The sequence below is a fragment of the Heliangelus exortis genome, chromosome 2 (genome assembly GCF_036169615.1).
Source record: "Heliangelus exortis chromosome 2, bHelExo1.hap1, whole genome shotgun sequence".
NCBI classification, from domain to species: Eukaryota; Metazoa; Chordata; class Aves; order Apodiformes; family Trochilidae; genus Heliangelus; species Heliangelus exortis.
Window position 1 is genome coordinate 5,657,994 of NC_092423.1, and position 20,341 is coordinate 5,678,334.

Genomic DNA, 20,341 nt, shown 5'->3' on the forward strand with positions numbered 1-20,341 from the left:
TATAGGGTCTGGGATGTGGGGCAGCTGTGGTTGGGGGTGAACTTCAGGCTAAACCAAGATCAGCTGTGGAGGCTCAAAACTGAAGTTCTGGAAGGACCAACCCAAAGCAAGCAGCCATCCAGCTTCAGCTGGTTACACTAAATATAACAACTCCATTTGTATCAGAGCAGGAGAAAATGACTTGATAAAGTTAGAGGCACAGTGTGGGTGGACTGGATGTAATCAGCACATCTGAAGTTGGGCAGCCAGGCTGGTGGCAAAGCCTGAAGGATGAGTATCTGGACCCAAATGTAATTTTGTGGGCACTGTTGACCTGAAGCAGGGACAGCTTGTTCCTGCTGTACATCAGGGAGATCACAGAATATGTCAGACAGTGGAGCTGCTCGATACTTTGAAATCATGCATCATCTTAAATGAGTAAATTAACCTAACACGTGGAAGGCTGACGTAATGAATTTCTGCTGCTGATGTATCTTGCTCTGAGTAAACCTTTCTTGAACTTAATGCCCCTTCCAGCTAAGGTTTGGGGAGCTGGTTCTGCATGGAAGTGTAAATCCCTGCTTTGGACAGGAGGCTGGTTTGACAGTTCTCTAGAGGAGATTAGAAAGCTAAATATCAAGTGAAGTTTTAAATTATTATTATTATTTTCAACTTTCCCAATGAAGCAGTTTGAGACTTTAATAGATGCCACTGTTCAGCAGCAATGCTTCAGTCTCTCACATCGTGCAAAATGATGTTATTTTCCAAAAACCATTGGGGAACAGTGTCTGAGGCCTCCCTGAAAAGACAAAGGAGAAGGCAGAACTGGTTTTGTTTTCATGAAAGGCTCTATACCAAGATAATGATTACAAACGATCCCCATCTTCCTCCAAAATCACCACTGCCTCCTGTATCTGGGAGCTGGCAGCTCACTGCCTGTCCCTGGCCACCTCTCCTGTGCCAGCTGCCACTGTCCCTGTTGTGGTTTTCTCTGTAGTGTGGTGGTCCCAGTGGCAATTTGAAATCCTAGCAATCCAGCTCATGTTAACTGAGTTAAATACCAGGGCACCAGCCAGCATGCTGAGGACAGAGGACTGGACTGGGAAACCTTCAGATGAAGCTGTCCTCCTGGAATCTGCTTGGAGAAATTTCTTTTATGGTAGTGGAGCAGGACTGATGTGCTCCGAGGGGTCACTCCCAGGCTAATCTTGTCTGGGTGACACACAGCTTATGTTGCACCTCTTCCCCATTTGGACTCAGTCCTCGGTGTATTTAGGGATTAGGAGGAGTTTGATGAATGACTTGGAAATAAAACTAAAACAAAACCAACCCAAGAGATCTTATTGCTTAAAAGCACTCGTTGGAGGGAAGTAGAAAGCTTTTAAAGCTTTTTCAGGTGATGCTCCTTGTAGCAGTCTCACAAATGAACTGTTCCAAGGTCTCTCTGTCTTTCTCCCTATTTTTATCTCTGAGCTTATCTTCTGTTCACGATTAACTGTTGTGTAACTGAATATTTCAGTCCAGGTGAAATGATATGCTGCTCAAATATAATCAGATTCTCCTGTTGCAGCATAATAAATGTGATACTTGTGCTTTTTTGTAAAAACAAAAAAGCTTAGGAAGTAGGTTTAGGGTTGCAGGCACTTGAAATATTGGCATGGCAGTGATCCAACTATTAATTTGCTTGCTGCTCTACTTCTCAGAAGGTGAGAGGTGCAACAGCACATTCAGTATGCAGAGACAGAGCAGTTTGTGCCTTCATAAGGAATGTTTTGGGGAGAGATTTGGTGTAATTTCAAAATCAGCTTTCTGAGTGTGGGGCAGCAGAGTGCTGGGGCAGCTCTGTTGCTTTGAGGAGACCCTAAATATATATATACATTCCTGCTGTGTTTTTATGCCAAATAAATGTATTTGGGTTTGATTTTAATTTGTTAAGCTTAGTTTTTGAACCTTAGAACAGTTTTGAAGCAGGATCAAAGTTTGTCTGCCTGTTTTACCTGTACTAAGAGAAAATATTTCTAAGGAAGAGAATGTTTGTGCTCACATCAGCATATGGGGGGGGATTTGTCCTCCAGTAGTGAGTCTCAGGTTTAAGATGGAGATGATGGATAATATTTTGGCAGAACTCAGCTGTCCTGCAGGACTCAAGCTTAATTTTCATGTAGCTGATTAATGCACTGATAGCCATACTGGCAGGTTTTGTAGTTGAACTGGATTCCAGTGTGCCTCTGATTGTTTTGATGGCTGGAACACTGTATGGTTTTGTTTCTGCTGCAGTACTGCTTGGGGAACTTCACATCCCTCATCTCCCCAGTGCTAAAATCTTGTTCTGGGGACTGTGCTTTGGAGGTGAAGTTTGGTAGGAGAGGATTGAAAGGGATGGATAATGGGACGTGGAAACTTCTGCCTCTAATTGCCAGTTGGATTTTAAGTCAGGAGAGTAGTAATTTGAAAGCTATCTATTGCTCAGCTTGTGGGAAGTGGAATTTTATATACAGAAAAATGTATTTTGTTCTCCTTTATAGCATAGGATGGGCAGAAATAACCTTTAGAGGTAGTTTAGATCAATTTTAGAGCTTTAATTTGTGAACAGTTTAGTCACCAGAATAATAACAATGTTACTCATTGTCTTGGTGGGAAGAAAAGGTGTTAATCTGGATTGCACTGGGCAGTTTGTTCCCCCAAATAAGCCCCTTGTTGTGCATTGTCAAGGGCACAAGGACCACCAAATCTCCACTCTGTACCCTGCAGTCAGTCTGGGGGATGCTGTGGTGGTTGAGTGAACCACTGTGTTCTCCTGGTGGCTGTTTCTTCCTCAGCATCATACAGAAATTCATTGTTTTTTTTTTTTTTAAGTTTCCTTGTGGTTGCAGAGAGAAAATAAGAACCAGATGTAAATCCCAGATCTGCAGACAGCCAGAAACAATAGCTCCTGTGGAGACAGTTTTCCTCAGAGTGGGTAAAGATAATCTTTGCTCTGAAGCCTAAAAACCTGGCAATTAAAACTCTGGTAAACACCACTGCTGATGGGAGCAGGGGAGTGCTGGGGCCATGCAGGAGCTCCAGGCTCAGTGCCCCAGCTCTCAGGGGTTCTGGGTGTTCCAGGGTGCCTGAAGTGTCTCACAGGGTGATGCCTGAAGCTGGGTGCTTGCTGTGTGACTGAATTTAGGTGTCTGTCCCCAGTCATTCTCTTTGAACCCAAGTGCTGCCACTGGACTTTGTCACTGAGTCCTGCAGGTACTCAAAGTAACTTTGCTTTAGTCCAAGGGAAGAGCAACATGTTGGTACAACCACTGTGCACCACATTGAAAGGGAGGTGAGCTTTTAGGCTTTTCTCCCCCCTTTTGTTACATGGAGATGATAAGCAGGAAAAATCCCACAAAGCACAGGAGATAGAGGTCAGGGTGATCTCTGAAAGCTTCAAGAGCAGTGACAGATTTTGGTCAGTGATCTGTAACAGAGTTACACACTCAACTAATATGATTTCTAGCAATTCTTGAGTTGTCAGGAACCTTTGGATTTGATGTGTTTCCAGGGGGAATAATCTTCATTCAGTGTCTGCAGCATTAATTGTATCAGGTGAAAATGCAACAGACTCTTAACCATTGACCCAGAGGTACAACTGCTCTCTTTGTGACATCTATGTCTTATGCATTAGAAATTATTTGGCATGGTCACTAAATCAAATTATATTATATAAAACATTAAAGTTAAAGCTTGATACTTTCCAAAACATAAGTGGGACAAAACTCACACACATAGGGCAACAAATGGCAGGAACTGACACAGTGAAATCCACCATTTGATGGCAACCTGGAAAGATCACCAAGGGAGTGCTGAGAGGATTGTTTCTAGTGTGCAGGTACCTAATTCTATAACTGTTTTCTCCATTTTGTAAAAATAGCTGTATGAAATAAGGAGAGATTTCCTCCTCCTGTGGTGGCCATGCTTCTCTTCTAGGTTTTGTAGAAAGAAGTTGAGCTGGCAAGGCTCTTGTGAGCCCTGGCTGTCTTGACTTTCTCATTCTGTGTCACATTGCAAACACAGCTGTGGGTGGTGTTGGAGATCTGGGTGGCTTTTGGCTGTGTAGGGGAATGCCTTGCACTTTGTGTGTGTACAGATATACATCCCTCATCTCCAGAACAGGGGTTTTTATTGCCTTTTGAAAAGTAAGGGCTCTTTAAGCTGTCCTGTATGACAGTTTTTGTGCTCTATTTGTTTCAAGTTTGATTGTGTCTTTCCTGGAATGAACTTTCATCTCCGCATCATGGCAGGGTCAAGGCAGGGAGATGTCTGACTCACTGGCTTTCCTGTTTCTTCTGCTACCTGATCCAGCTTGTATTCAAGCTGGGGTGATCTGTACGTGGTAGTTTTTGGGAAATTCCTGTTTCTGAGCACAGCAGGAACATGCTTTAGCATGCAGGAGATGCTGCAGCATGGTGATGTGCATTGCCACTATTGCCACATGAATCATGGCCACCTCCTTGCACTTTGAATAATCTGACATGAAACACTGAAATAAGGCCACATTATAAGTTGAGTATTTTCCTCTTACCAGTGACTAAGGCAGGGCCTCCCAAAAATATCTGGGTCTCCAGGGGTAGGAGGCAGACCTTGTGACTCCACAGCTTGCTGTGTGTATTGCTTTTCATGCAGCAGCTGTTAAAGGAGCTTTGTGCCTTGTCCACACTCCAATCCTTAGGAAGCAGGATCAGGAAATGGAAGGGCTGAATAGATGAATTTGTGGAAGAAATCCTGGGACATTTTTAGCTGTTGTTCAATGGTATGAAAACTTGGTTTTAAAGCCTGCTGACCAGAGCCCTTTCCTCATGGGGGATAAAAGAGGAAAACAACAATTTCTGACTAAATAGGGGAAACTTTAAAAAGTGATGTAGGAGGCTAGAGACACATCTCCTCTCTTGCATTGACTGCTGATCCTGGCAGAAGCTGGAGATGCTTGGCAAATCCTCTTTGCCATAAGCTGATACTCCAACAGTGAAGTGCATCCAACAGTGAAGCAACAGCCTCTTCTCTGGGAGGAAGAAGTGGGGCTGTGAGGGTTGGTAAGATTGGATTGTCTCCATGCTAGGGGAGAGGGCTAAGGGCAGTGTTTGTAACACTTTATTTGACTGAAGGAGCTGATCTGTCTGAAAAGTGGTTTTTAAGGCTTTAGTTTTAGCTAAATGCACTGAAGTGCATCTGAGGTTACTTGAGCTCTGCTGCTGGGCTGGAGATGTGGTGGTGGATGGGAGGTAAAGTCCAAGGCAGACACAATCTGTCACTGAACTCCATCTCCTTTTAACCATCTTTAGGCTTGTAAACAGATGGGGAGAGAAGGAATTAATGAGAGCACAAAACCATCAAAGAGAAAGTTGGCACGGGGGCAAAAAGTGTAAACTGAGTGTAATTTGCAGGGATAAAAGGAAAGTTGCAAACTCTGTGATAACGTTGTGATGTGACACACCACTTGCTGTCTCACATCATGTCAGAGTCTCACACTGAGTTTGCCCCAGGTCTGCAGCTTTTTCTTTACTGCCTCAGCATCTTACCAGCCCCCAGAGTTAATTCAAGTAACTGGGATGACAGAGTGAATTTTGGGAGGATCAGGAGATTCCCCCTCCTTGTCTGAGCTGACAGAGTGACTTAACCTAAAATGAATCAAACTTCTGAGTCATGGTTCCCTGGCCCCCAAACACTCTATTTCCAGCAGCAGTTCACTCCAACAATGGAGGGCAAAAAATCAGGAGGAGCTGTACCCAGTAAGTGCATTGTAGCTGCTCTGAAATACTTTGTATTTTAGCTAAAACGAGGTACAACAGGAGATTAATTTCTCGTGTAACCCTTCCTGTGCAATTATCTTTTCCAAGAGGTGGCTTCACTGCACTGAGTGTGATCTCACAGTGCTTGGATGGTCAGGGTAAGGCACAGAGAAGACAAGCAGTTGATGTGCTCATACACCTTGTCTTGTTGGATGCTGACACTTCTTTCCAGGAGGCTTTGTCTGTTTGCAGAGCCCCAGTCTGTCAGCCACTTATGCCTTTCAAGCCTTGCTTCATGCTGCTTAAAAGAGCCAAAAAAAAGAGAACTCTTAATTCCTGGTAACACTGGATAATTCATCTGATTTTCTCTAGACATTAAAATGACAGTCAAAAAACCCTGAAATATTCCTAGCTACCAAACCCCTGTGAAGTTGGGGCTTTAAAAATGCCTCCACCTCTTGAGACAGGGAGTAAATAATGAGTTGCCTTGTGCTGCTGGCATTTAACTCCTGCACTGAGGTCTTGATCTTTCACCATGGCCCAGCAGCCAGCAGAGCAGCTCAGAGAAGAGGACAGAAGCAGTCGCTGTGCTTTTTCCTGATCCTGAGCAATAAAGCACATCACTGGGCTGCTCCCCTGCTGTAATTTGTAGCAGCCTGGCTGCTGCTGCTGGTCCCAGCTGCCAGTGGCCACAAGGACCTGCTGAGAGGGCTGTGGATGAGCAGAGATGAAGCAAGCTGTGGACTTGGCTCTCTCTTCCCTCTGCTTATTCCTGCCTCAGCAGGGAGGCTGGAGAGGGAGTGTGAGAGCTGCTTTGCCAGCTCTCTGCTGTTGGAAGACCTTCAAGCTCTGGGAGATGGTCCCGAGTCCCACTTTGCAGAGTTAAGTACAGCACTGTAACAGGCAGTAATTGCTCCTCATCCAAGAGTTTGGGACTTAAGGCTTAACCTTGTGGCATGGAAATGTCAGGAAGAGGGAGCATGCTAATGGGCAGCACTTCTAATGCAGTTGTCTTGACTTCCTTCCCCTACCTTGTACTGAAAATGATGTTTGGGACTGTAAAAATGCTCTCTGCTTGCACACTCCAATACTACTTTAGATTGTGCAGCTCTGTCTCAAGTGGCAATGCTCTTGTGTAGAGCCAGTTTTTGTATCTTGGCTGATAAGGCAAAGGGAAGAGGTGACATAGGTAAGAGTAAGTTATTGAAGGGACAGCAGTGTTAGCAGCAGAGAGAATAGTGCTCATTTGGTGCATAATGTCACAAATTGCTTCATATTTAACTGTGTGTGCAGATACTGTCTGAAAGTATTTTACAAATTACTCAGAGCTCCAGATTGGTCACATTCTGTATAAATACTTGGAGTTATTTATTACCATTAACAGAAAACAGTAATTCTTGTACCTCACACCTTCTCTATTTTTAAATTTATTTTATTTTAATGGAAGTTGGCAGGACCAAGCACTCCTTCTTCATGCCAAATTATGCCCTATAGAGTTCAGTCCATGAAAATTTATTGTTACAGTTGTTGTAAATTGCATCTAATGGGCAGATGATTTATGGCTGTGCTGACAGCCAGCATTGCATCCTAAAGGCACATATGAGCAGGTTAGAAGAAAGGGCATAATAAACAGGGCTTAACTTCATTTACCTGTTCATGAGACAATTTTCTTCTCAGTGCTAGGCTACAGAAATACTGGGATGCCATTCTTTGCTCAGGTCACTCTTGTCATGGTTGCAATGGCTTTAAATTGTCCCAGCTATTGCTCCCAATGTAGACTTTTGAACAGAAGCCAAGTGAATTCTGTTTGATTTCCAAACAATATTAAGCAGCTTGTTTAAAACCCATTAACTTAGCATGCTTCATTGCCTTTCTTGGAAATGCCAGTTCTTTTAAGTCAGTAATACAAAGTTTTGGATTGCAGAGTTGCAGCTGGTTATTGGTAACTCCACTGTGAACTGGGAAGTGTTGCTTTTTCCTTTAGTGTCATCACTGCAATGACAATGCTGCATGGCAGTGCCAAGGACTGAGGGCAGATATGCTCATCTAGCAGGATTTCAAGGACTTGTGTAGGCTTTTTATGGTGGGAACAAGCCATTAGTACACAGTTCCTGTAGTTTTTCCCCTGATTTTGTTGAAAAATTAATCATAGGGAGCATGAAAACTGAACTCGAAACTAGGGAGCCGTCATCTCATTGCCTTCCTGTGCTCCCAAGTCTCCTCTAGCTGGGTGCTTGATTGTAATTTTGTTGGGTCAAGGATCAGTTTTGGTTCTCCAGCACCTGATGTCTGTGGCCCAGCCCTAACCTGGAGGTTTTAAAGGTGATGTAACTGGGACATCAGCACTTGGTTGCACTGGGAAACCAGTTTGGAATGCAGATGAGGAAGGATTTCTGCCCTGCTGTGAAACCTTTCTAGGCTGACATGGAGCATCCAGCTTTCCACTGGAGTGAGTCCAAACCCCTCTTCCCAGTCTGGTTGTGAAGTGCAAGGTAAATAGAAACATAATTATTATTTTGTGGAAGGGTCCTTGGAGGCTTTGGGAGAGTGGAAGACGACAGCTGTAGAGTGGGAATGTCCAGAACTGCAGTAGCATTTGTTAAGCTACTGGCAAGAAAGAGTTTATTCCAGCCTTCCATATCTTCATTTAAAATGTGATATAATTACTGTTTACAGCCTAAAGCTGTTTCCTGTCTCCAGTATAGTAATCATGCCAGAGGCACACAGTTTACTCCAAGTGTAGCAGCCCAGGATATGGTCATTACTACATTAATAGGAAGTACCTTCAGATTGTTGTACTTGGCAATAACTGTATCCTGGAGTAACAAACTTCTCACCACTCAGCTTGCAAGTTTATAAGCATCTCCTGATAAGAATAAACAGGAAAGCACCGTTCCCCTCTTCCCCTCCCCATGTCTTTAAATGCAATTAATTAACCTTAGAGATCCTTTTAAGAAGGACCTAATTTGAAGGCACTGCTGGTGACACCTGCATGTGCTAAAAAAAGGGATCTGTGTTCACCCAGTGTTATTGTTGCTCCATCTTCACCCAGTGCTGTTGCAGTGGGGCCACAGGATGCCAGGACCCTGAGGTGAGGAATGGGGAAGCTGCAAGTTGTTTCTATGGTACAGTAACACTGAAATGGAGTCAGTGTCCCCAGACAACTTGCTGTCACTCCATTTTGCTGCTCTAGGGTGGAGTATGCCATGCTGGGGTGAGTAATGGCCTTTTCAAAGGGCTGGTCACCAGGAGGAAATGCCACAAGAAGTAGTGATTAAATTCTGCAGCTTGACTTGGGATATTTGGCAGCCGCTGTTGTTGGCCTCCTGGATTTCTTGTACCAGTGATTTGTTGTAATTTCTTCAACTAGCCTGAAGCACCATGTTTACTGACTTTTGTTCCCAACAAGAAAAAATGTAAATTTTAATAAATGCAAGATGAACTTAAAAGAAAACAAGCCTCTACACTGGAGGGGGTGAAGGGACCGGAGTCCTTTGGCTCTTTTTTTCTGATGGGATTCCATCTGAATGCTTGTTTTACTACTTGCACCCCAAGCCTGTCCATCTTTCCGTGCTGTGGTAGGATACTCTGCTGGTATTGAATCCATGAATGCTTTCTGGATGCTGTTGTTACATCAGTGAAACCTCCCTGGGTGTATTTGGACTCTGAAACACATGATGATTGAGGCTTCATCCTTAGTTCTGCTGAAAAAAATTTTTAGCACTTCCTTCATTGCTGGGGGTGGGCTGCTCCAGAGGTGAGCTGCACATGGTAAAGTAATTTTTAGTGGGACAGTCTTTGTTCACTTTTGTTCTGCTGTATGCTGCAGGAAAGCCTGGCCATGCCAATCTCCCAGGCTGGCTATTGGGAAGAATCTAACAAATGTTTAATGCTGGGGAGGATGTGTTTAAAATTATCCTGGCCTGGAACTGGCTGCAGCCCAGGCTTCAGAAGAGCAAAGCCAGGAAGGAGGAGACTTCCAGGGCCTGACCAGGGCACTTTGGCCAGGCCATCAAGCCAGCTCAGTTCCCAGGATGCACAAGGGAGGAGGGAAAAAATAGCTTTTGACTTTAGTGTGTGAAGGGATTTTGAATATTTGTGGAAGGCCCTGGAGGGAGAATCTCCTTGGTTTGCATTTTTTTTTTGCTTGTTTTTTTTCTTCCATGCAGATGGTTGCCATTAAGGTGAGGTGTGTAGGGAAGTGCTATCTGTTCTCTAGCATCCAGTCCCCAGGCAGCTGCTTTGCTTTCTGCCTTTCTTGAGACATCTCTGGATCTGCCTGGTTTCCTGGCCAGTGTAAGCTCTGGGGGTCAGCTGTAAAGGGGCTTCTTTTGGGTTTCTGGGGGGAATCAGCTCGTGAAAATAAGCTGTAAAATTTCAAAGCACATTGGGAGTGAAAGGAGCTCTCCCCTCAGGGATGGCAAAGTGCTGCTGTTAACCTAAAAAGCTTTTTAAGGGTAGAAAAGGGATGGTACAGTATCACACAGCATGCACTGGGTGTTCTTGTGCATTTGTTGACTTGGGTTGGGGAAAAAAAATAAATCAGGGTGACTTTTTCACTAATTTGATTTTGCTCACAGGACAGTCAGGTGTCCCCACTTTCCCATTCTCACTGTCTCTGTTGTACCAGCTCTGCTCATCTGACCCTTGGTAATGTGGTTCAGTTCATTAAGCCACAAGCAAACAACATTTTGCTTCTGTCTGGATTTTCACCAGTGTATGGGCCTGAGCTGACTTCCTGAGGAAACATGTGAACTCCTCCCGGGATGAGGAGCAGCAAGACTTAGGGCTGAGTAAGAATAGGATGCATTCAGCACTCAGAAAATATCAACTTGCTCTTTCTTGAAGCCTCTCCTCCTAAAAGGGTACATGACTGTCAGATAAGTGCTAGGTTCTTTATTTAGCTTATTTGACAACCTGGGACAAACCACTTTCCTTGTGTTTTTTTAGGGTATCTTCTGACAAATTTTTAGTTTTATTATTTTCTGTTCATAATACTTAAAATGCTGGTAGCTGTAAATCAGACAAGTACCACTTAGTGTCTGTCTGCTGGAGATAAAATTGATGCTAAGTCCTCAATGTATCTGCATGGTTGGAAGCAGGAGGTGCTAATAAAAGAAACAAAATGTAAGAAATAAACATTTAATGTGTTTTTGTTGGTTGAAAATGATTTAATGACTTCCACTTATTGTTGATTTATCTTTCTGCAGGGATGTGAAAGCAGGAAATATTCTTCTAGGAGAAGATGGCTCAGTGCAAATTGCAGGTAACTTTCCTGGTAGCTTGGAATAAATTTTAGGGCTAATTGTGTATCCAAGTAGGTGGTTTAATGATCAGGAAGAAATCTAAGTGTTAACTTCAAGAAGCCCCCACAGTTCTTAAACAAAACAAATCCATTAACAACAGCAAACTAAACAATAAACAAAGCACAAAAACCCAGTTTATTACATCTTGTTATCTTAAAATTGTCTGTAGAATAATGATAATCAGCATGAATAAATCTTTTGACTGTTAAGTCCTTAGAATCAATAGATGAGAAAATTCTTGGCATAAGCCCTTCAGATTCCTAAACCAGCAAGTTCATAGGCTTGGAAGTGGACTGCACAGACCTCACTGATTTATTATTGTTGTGCAAGGTGCTTTTCAGAACCACTGTGGTGAACAGGAGATAGATTTGTCAGAAGGAAATGGGTATGTCTGATGGTAAAAGTCACTTGCAACTTTGCCTTAACCAAAGATTTTTCTGCTCAGATGTGGATGCTCCTTAATCTGCTCCGGGTGGCAGAGTGAATGTTTAACTGTTCTAGGCCAGCCCAAACTGGGGTGAACTGGAAGCAGTTGTGTGAGCTGAGGGACAGTGTAGGGAAGGCTGTTAAGCTAATACAGATGTGCCTGGAGGAGATGAGATGTCTGGTGTAGTCACTGCTGTGTTGCATACATGCTCCTAGAGACTTCACTATTCCTTCCAGAAATCATTATCATTGTAGACTTAAAAATCAGATGAGGTTTTTGGAGAGTACATTTAAAACCAGTGACACTTGGCTTTCCTTTTCCCTGTTTGCTGTTTTCCTGTCCTGAGTGTGGTTTCTCTCAAACCTTTCCCTCTCTTCTTCTCATGAACTTCATGGCACGAGCTTTGGAAAGGTCCCAACTCAAGGTGGAGGGCAGTGCTTGCATCCCTTCCTGCCATGTTAGCAAATATCCTTGTACATGGTTCTCTTTGTCAAGCCCATATTTAACTGGAAAGAGCCATATTTGTTTGACAAAGTCTTTTTTCAGTGCCTCATCATTCTGGTGGAGGAATAGCAATGGGTCAAGCCAGTGTGCTTGGGTGTTAAGGGTTGCAGCTTGGTGGCTGTTGGAGGCAGAACAGGTTGGAATGTGCAGGTTTTTATAGGTAGCTCTTCTCCCTCGGCAGAAGGCAATAAGCCCTTTTACAGGAATAACACTTAAAATAAAAGGCTTATGTTTAAAACCTGAAGTTGCTTTGTTTTCCCTTTTAAGTCTCCCAGTGCTCTTGATGCCTGCTGTTATATTTCTAATGAAGTGTAAATAATTCATCCTGTGTGGCAGCTGATGGAAAAGTAGGGAGTGGCTTCTAAAATACTCACAGGAGCAAACTTTATTGAGTGTAATCCTACAGTTTTTTTCCATAACCAGGCCAAGACACAATATTTTGGATTTGTAATTGTACAGAGTTTTAAATTATGTTCTGGGAGAGGCTGCAAATAGCTGTTGCCTTAGAGCAATGCACTGCTACTCCAAGTGCTTCTGCCAGCCTAGCAGAAGCTGCTTGTGTTTGTCTTCCACAAGGGTGCCAGGGTTTGGCTTTATTTTCTTAATGAAGGCTCCCTGGTAATACATACCTGTTACTGTATTTTTCTTTATCTGCTGACCAATTTTTAGTTGTTAAGGAGTCTTACAAGAATTTCAGAGGATTTTTGTGTGTGATGTGTGCATGTTCCCCTGGGCTGAACTGTTTAGATGTGCAACATGGAAATGATGAAAATAATCTCTGCATAGCCTTTGAAAGTAAAATTGCAAGATGTGCAGAGTTCCCTCCTTACAAGTTCTTTCTTCAAAAGGAGTAACTCTAACTTTTCCTGAGGCACAGCAGAGCAACTGAGCTCAACCAGGGTCAGTAAGTTCAGTGCAGTGGCAGGAAGCTCATTTCTGTGAAGGCAGCTGATGACTTGAAAGAAACAAAAATAAATGAATGACTGAATACTAGAGAAGAGCCTGACCTGGTCGTACCATGAGATTTTGTTTCTGTGGGAATTTCTGACACTTAAGCTTCCTTTCCTCCTGAGCCAGGATGAAATAAAATTTCTTGTGAGTTTTTTGAGGAGGAAAAAATGCTGGAAACAAACAATCCCAATAAAGTGGGGTTTGTTTCAATGAGATCAAAGCATTTGCCATTGACAATAGCATTAATGCATATTATGAATAAATCTGTTGATCACAGAGTGCTTCAGTTACCAACTGGATGACATCACTACGTTCCCATGAAACGAACGTGTTTAGGTTTCACTGGAAAGTTATACCACAAGGAAAAAAAAGAGAAAAGATTGATCAAGTGTGGAATGATGCCTGAGGGTCAGAGTGAATGGGGCACCTCCCTTGAAGGAGCTGGTTTGGTGTATGTAAAAAATGCAAATAATGTAGCAGGAAGGAATGGCTTCAATTCTTCTGTAATGACTCCCTTGCCTTTTGCCATGCCTCTATCAAAACTGCCTGTGCACAGTTGCTAAGAAGGTCTCACTCAGTGTTTGACTTTTCCAACCTTCTGTTCCTGTGTGTTTCCTACTGCTTGACACAGTTCATGTTTCTTGTCTCAGTAGAAATGTAAATCTTAAATTTAACTGTAAGGAATGTAAATCTCAAACTGGAAATCCTTCGAGGATAAAACCAAAGCTGCTTTCAAGGTTAGGAAAAAAAAAAGCTCAACCCTGTGATGGAGGAAACCCCACTGCCAGGCTGTACTTCCAGAGCATGGCAGTGAATTTAATTACTTGGGAAATTCTCACTGTGTAGGATTCATGGCAGTGATTTTGCTACAGTTCTAACCAGTGAAAACTAAAGCCTCTGTCATTAATTTGGGATGTGGAGCTCTGGACAGAAAAAGCAACTTGATGAAGGGCAGTCCAGTATTCTCAGATTATCTTTAACTCTGAATTGCTGGCTGCACATTGGATGTGAAAGCTGCTGTGGGAGCTGAGATGGACACTGGCAAAGCAAAGGAGGAGACATGTATGAGCTCAGGGAAGATTCCTGGAAACAGGACCTTTAGAAATCCCTCTAATGGCCCAGATTCAGACTCCTCCCCTGGTCCTGGGACTTGGTATTTTTACTCCTGGCCCTGTTTTTAACCATGTAGCTCTGATTGCTTTCAGAATGTTCATCCACTCAAGGCATAAAATACCCTTTAGCAGATCCAGCTCACCACTGAGACCTTAACTGAAGCTGTTTGCTTCTATCTGAATTTCCACACACACCCCCCTTCCACCAAAGGGTACTGGCTTGTGCTCATGGCTTGGCACCAAGTTTTTGGAGCCTGTTACAATTCAGGGAGTATTGCTTTCTCATTTGAAGTGTTTTTCCTGCACACTGAATTAATTTATCTTCTGGAGAGAGAGCATGACTCTTTCTCAGATACCATTGTTCTGGGCTGTGCTGACGGTGGTTGCAATGTAAATTGAGATAGCTGTGTTCTTTTGTATTCCAGCCTCTCCATGGCAATTATTGTATTTTTTTTGTTTAATCAGAGCATAAAACCTCTTTGCCCTGGCATTTATTGGCTCCCTGGGGTCTAAAAGCTGCATGGGTAAAAACACTCTTTGTCAACATAAACTGCATCAACACTAATATTGCTGCATAAACCAGGAGAATTCTCACAGTAAGCAAGGCTTAATAGTCTTCATTTTATTTAACTGTGCAGGCCCTGTAAGTTACTGTGAAATGAAGTGAGAATCTTGATTTGACTAGGAAGGGATGGAAGAGGTTGAAAGAAACTGTGTCCAGTTCTGGGCCCCTCAGTTTAGGAAGGAGATTGAGGTCCTGGAGCAGGTCCAAAGGAGGCAACTGGGCTGGTGAAGGGACTCGAGCACAGATCCTATGAGGAGAGGCTGAGGGAGCTGGGGGTGTTGAGGCTGGAGAAGAGGAGGCTCAGGGGAGACCTCATCACTCTCTCCAACTCCCTGAAAGGAGGTTGGAGCCAGGTGGGAGTTGGTCTCTTTTCCCAGACGACTTTCAACAAGACAAGAGGACACAGTCTTAAGTTGTGCCAGGGGAGATTTAGGCTGGATATCAGAATTTTTTTACTGAGAGGGTGATCAGGCAATGGAATGGACTGCCCGGTGAGGTGGTGGATTCTCCATCCCTAGAGACATTTAAAAAGAGACTGGATGTGGCATTCAGTGCCATGGTCTAGTAACTGCAGTGGTAGTGGATCAAGGGTTGGACTTGATGATCTCTGAGGTCCCTTCCAACCCAGCTAGTTCTATGATTCTATGATTCTATGAATTTCTTTACTGAGAGGGTGATCAGCCATTGGAATGGGCTGCCCAGGGAAGGGGTGGATTCTCCATCCCTGGAGATATTTAAAAAGAGCCTGGATGTGGCACTCAGTGCCATGGGCTGGGAACTGCATCGGGAGTGGATCAAGGGTTGGACTTGATGATCTCTGACCAGCCAATTCTATGATTCTATGAAACTCTCCCAGTGTGCACCAGACTCTCTCTGTATGAACCATGCTCCAGCCATGGGATGATTTTAGCATCCTTCTGAGACCGGGTGCAGACCAAATCTTCCCCCCCTGATTTTATCCAGTGGGATATCAAATAATGCTGTTGCTCACCCCTCTGTGGTTGAATGTGAAGAAGCAAGGGTCTAACTGAGGGCTGAACATGTCCATCCATGTGTGAGGTTTTTCTGTTGTAGGGATAATAATGTGATATCTTGAGGTTTTAGAAGCAGTTGGAATTATTAACGTGTACTCTGAGGCTGCCATGGCCTGGGCAGGCTGCCTTGCCAAGAGGTTGAAGTAGATTGAGATTTCACCAAGTTGTTGAGGACTTGCTAATTGATACTGGGCAAATTGCCTAACCCCTCTGGCTTTATCTATTTATAAAACGGGGATAGTTAAGGCCAGGCAAAACTTGTGTAACTGAATTTGTGTAACTTTCCACAAATCCATGCCAGCTTGTCACCGGTTCACTGTGTTCCTGACTGCTCTTAATTCATTGTACTAAAATAGAGCTCTGCATAAACATCCAGCTATGATGCAGGCAGTGTCATTCCCCCACTTTCCCTTAGGAAACCAACTTTGGGAGATTAAATGGCTTTAACAAGGGGCAAGAATAAGTTGCTTTAGCTTGAGGAGGAGAGTGCCAGTTGCAGGGCTGAGTTGAGTAGATGGTGTTGTATCACAGCTGAGCCTTTTCTCCCTTTCAAAAAAGGGGCAAAAGTATTTTTCTTTGTGGTTGGTGGAGTTTTGGTGCTTCCTTTGCAGCAGCATGATGCAAATCAACTTACTGTGTTGCTTGTAATACCAGTGTTTCCTAAAGAGCTGTAGTGCTGTTGGGTTGTTGGAACCACCTGTGAACTTCTCCAAGGGCAGTGGCTTCACCCAGCCTGGGCTTTGCCAGCCTTAAGTTACTTTGTGCAGTCTCAGCACATTTTTATTCATGCTGCTGGGGCTTGGTTTTAGATGTGATCTTTGTTTATTCAGCAGAGGGATTTTGTACATATTTTGTGACTTGACTTTAGAGCAAAAAGGCTAAATTTGTGATTTAAAAAAGCTGCTCTTCTACGTGTCAATTGGTTAGCAATATACATGAGTGTAGAGATCTACCTTTCCAAATGAGCATTTGGGAGAACAGGTGTGTCTTTATTATTCCAAAAGCACTGTATACAATCTTAAAAATGAAAAGTTTTTGAATATTGTTCCTCAATCATCTTCCTTTTCACTGGTGTCTTACCACTCACTGTGTTCTCAGCACGAAATTGCTATGTTCCACTGTCTTTCTCTTCTTCCTTCCAGACTTCGTTCATTTTCAGTACTCTAAAAGCTGTAAGGTTTGCAGAAAACCACTGAGTACAACTGTAGATATTTTCTGATGGTGTGTGACTGAATGAGAAGGAAAGTGACCAGTGAAAAAAACACTTTGTGCTGTCTTCTGAAATACCTTATTTTTGCTTCAGGAGGGATAATAGCTCAGCTATCCAAGTTTAAAAACAACTCTGAGTGGTCTGAGGTCAAGATTGGTTTATTCTGTTATTCTACCCCACTTAAGTTGGGAATGGCTTTAGGGTCTGGTCCAAATTCTGTAGAACCCTTCAGGCTTCAGTCAGTAGGTTCTGGTCCTGCATCCTAATTGGTGCACAGTCCTTTTCCTCCTCTTCCTACCTTACATTTTAGGCTTTTTAGGATTAAGGTAATACAGGATGAGATGGCCAAGGAGAGGTAATTTTGAAGAGCTGACTTTCAGGTTTGGATAACACAATATTGTATGGTACTGTAGAAATTTATCTTCCTGAGCTACACAGCAGCAATCGATTTGATCCTGCCAAAGCTTTCTTGTGTTGGTGTTGCTTGGGCAGTCTCTTTTGTGCAATTTAGAATAATCAAAGGAGGTTTTCCTATCAGCTTTTGCCTTTCATGAGTGGCCAGAATAGTTTCCTAGTCAGACAACTTGGATACCTTAATAGCAGCAATTGTTGCCCAGTACCATGGTTCTTCAAGCACCAGCCTGCAACTTCATTGCCAGTATAGAGTGTTCTCTTGGGTAAGTGGTTTGCAACACAGGGTGTTTGTACTGGAAAAGATAAAACTGTCTGTTTTCTACAGAGCCTGCCTCAGCAGAATTGTCATTTCCATTCTGGATTGGTTTTGCTGTGATAGGAGTCTTCAGATCTTTTTGGCTTTAAATAAGTCTTTGGTTTATATTAGTGAAACAGATACAGCAGAGAAATCTCTTCTATATTGCTTCAGAAAAAATTATTAAAAATGATCCTACCATCTGCATCCAGACACGCTGGAGGCTTCACCTGCTAGCAAACTGCTGGGAATCTGCAGTTCCTGGGTTCCTTTAGGATATCTGGCAGTGGTTGGATTCCCAGTAGTGGTGGTTACTGGTATTGCAGGACAGGTCCCAATTCCTCCTTTCAGGTACCACCACAGAGAGCCAATGCAGAGTGCAAACTGCCAGAGAAGAGAACAAACATGAACATTTCTGAAATGTTTTGCCTCTTGGATTTCATTACTTTCTCCATACTCTACAATTTGCTTCATCTGCAATAACCTAGTTCTGGTTCAGCCTTTCTGAGGAGACTTTACAGTGGCAGAGAGAATGAGAGATGCAGGCTGTACCAACTGCTCAGAAGTAAGAATTGAACATTAATTTGTAGTTAGGATTTTATTTTATTGCTTTAGAATTGCCTGAGAGCAGGCAAGTTCTAAGAACTATCAGGGACGTGGATGAAGTTAGTAAGATGGCACTTGAGAAGATGGTTTTGAGAATAGCACAGGCAGGTTCTGCCTGTTTTAGCCCACTGGAAATGAGGGGAAATAGATTGGGAAAACATTGAATAAATCAACCATGTAGCAGAATACAATTTAATTCCATTTAAGCTTTCTGCCAGCCTCAGATGGCTGACACAGGAGCACAGTTTCCAGCTGGAATTTATTAAACCCACGTTTGTGAAATGTGGTGAATGCTGTGTGCACTGTGTAAAGGGCTTGTGTTTTTACTGCTGGAATGCTTTTGCTTTGAATGGCATTTCCTTTACCCTCAAAATGACTGCATGGAAACTTGAGGTAAGATAATATACACAAGTTCAAATACAGCACATCACAATGATATGTGTATGGCACTTGGACAAGTTTTTATTAGTATTATCTTTTTTAAAAAAGAACTTTTAATTGTCCTTGTCTTTAGAACAATAGATCTTGTGAGACTTCCCATAATGAGGGGGAAAGTGCAAGTAATTTTGCTCTGAACTTTTTAGGAAGCTCGTGCAGTTTTCCGAGAACAGCAGAGATGCTGAGTGCACACGTGGATGATCTCAAAGCAAAATCAAGATTGCAAAAAGTGGGTTTCCAGAAAAACACAAATTTCAGTGCTGACAAAGGGGTAGTGATCCATCACGATGTGCTAAAACTTCAAGGCTAGCAGTTAGAGATCCCTCCAAGCAGAGGGAAGAGAGGAGGACAGTGCATCTGGAAGAAGCTGAACCCTAATGATAGTCATTTACTTGTGTTTGTGTTAGCCCTGTGATTTCTCTGCAATTTTCTTTTAATGTCAGCTTTATTCTCCATCTCTAGTATTTTAGTGAACACTAAGTTCCTATCCTTGGATGACTCCAACCTAAGTGAGCTGGAAGTTTTCAGCATCTTTTTCTCCTGGGTGGTAATTTCAGTGGTGTTTCTCAAACATTGAAAGCTCAGTGAGAAGGGGCTGATTGCACTGCTGGTGCAGAGGGAAGCTTGGCACTGACCTCAAGTAGATGCCATTGCTTGCAAGTTGAGAAGAGGAACCTTTTGTTGCCATCTTTTCCTCAGCTAGGACAACATCCTAAAGTCATGGAATAACTCCATGGCTCCTCTGAGTAAAAGTCTCTGAGTAACATTTACAGTTAGCTGTGTCAGGCAGCTGAGTTTCGAGTGTTTTCAACCTATTTGTGGTCAGTAATGTTCCAGTTTTATGTGGAAAAAACCCTTGGATTTCAGACTTTACCTTGAAACCTGTCATCAGGCAAAACATCATTTAAGATTTTGATTACTTGTACTGTGTTTACAAAAGAAAGGAAGCAGCAGATAAAATTGAGTTATGGAGAATGAGGCATTGCAAGCCTATAATTCTGCAGCACATAACCAGTGTAATTTAGAGGAAATTGGTAAGAAATACTTGTGCAGTTTTGTGTTTACAGCTTCCCTGTCACCTGATTTATTTTACTTTTCCCCCAGGAAGCTCTGCCATCCTCTCTTGAATCACTTGGTTGCCAAACCTTTTGTGGTGCTCTTCTCTGAACAAACATACTGTATCTCATTGCTGTCCCCATACTCTGCTGCTTTTTTCCACAGATCCTGTTTTCTTTGTGATTAAGTGCCTAAAACATCCCTGTTACCTTTGAAAACACTTTTCTTGAAAAAGAATGATACAGTTTAAGCAATACAATTAACCAGCAAATGCGTGGGGCATCCTTGAGCATCCTTCAGCTTGTGGAAGATGCTTCAGGTGGGGGTAACAGTGGGCAGAGGGTGAATACCTGCCAGGATGGTCAGGCTGGTTAGCAGCACATGCTGCTCAATTTAGTAATGTGCTGCATCCTCAGGAACTGATCCAAGTTCCTGTTAAAGCACTGGGCATCTCAATGATGGAAGATTTATCAAGCAAAGCTTTTATTCTGAGAATAAACCATCCAGAATTAAAGGGCTGGGACCTCCAATCTGCAGGATGCATGTTATGAAGCTGTGTGGTTTGGTTTTTTTTTTGTTTTTTTTTTTTTTTAATGTACCTGACTTCACTGCAGTAAATATTAACCAGCTGCTCACTGAAGTTCAGTTATTACTTGTTATGTATGCATACAAATGTAAATAAAGC

At 42.9% G+C, this 20,341-nt stretch overlaps 1 protein-coding gene across 1 annotated transcript in view; it reads left to right on the top strand.

Annotated features, from left to right (window-relative positions):
• Nucleotides 1-20,341, top strand: part of OXSR1 (oxidative stress responsive kinase 1) — an 86,084-nt gene that overhangs the window by 42,358 nt on the left and 23,385 nt on the right. The window contains exon 5 of the mRNA XM_071734631.1: nucleotides 10,949-11,004. Coding sequence (XP_071590732.1) covers nucleotides 10,949-11,004 — 56 coding nt within the window. The remainder of the gene's footprint in view (nucleotides 1-10,948; nucleotides 11,005-20,341) is intronic.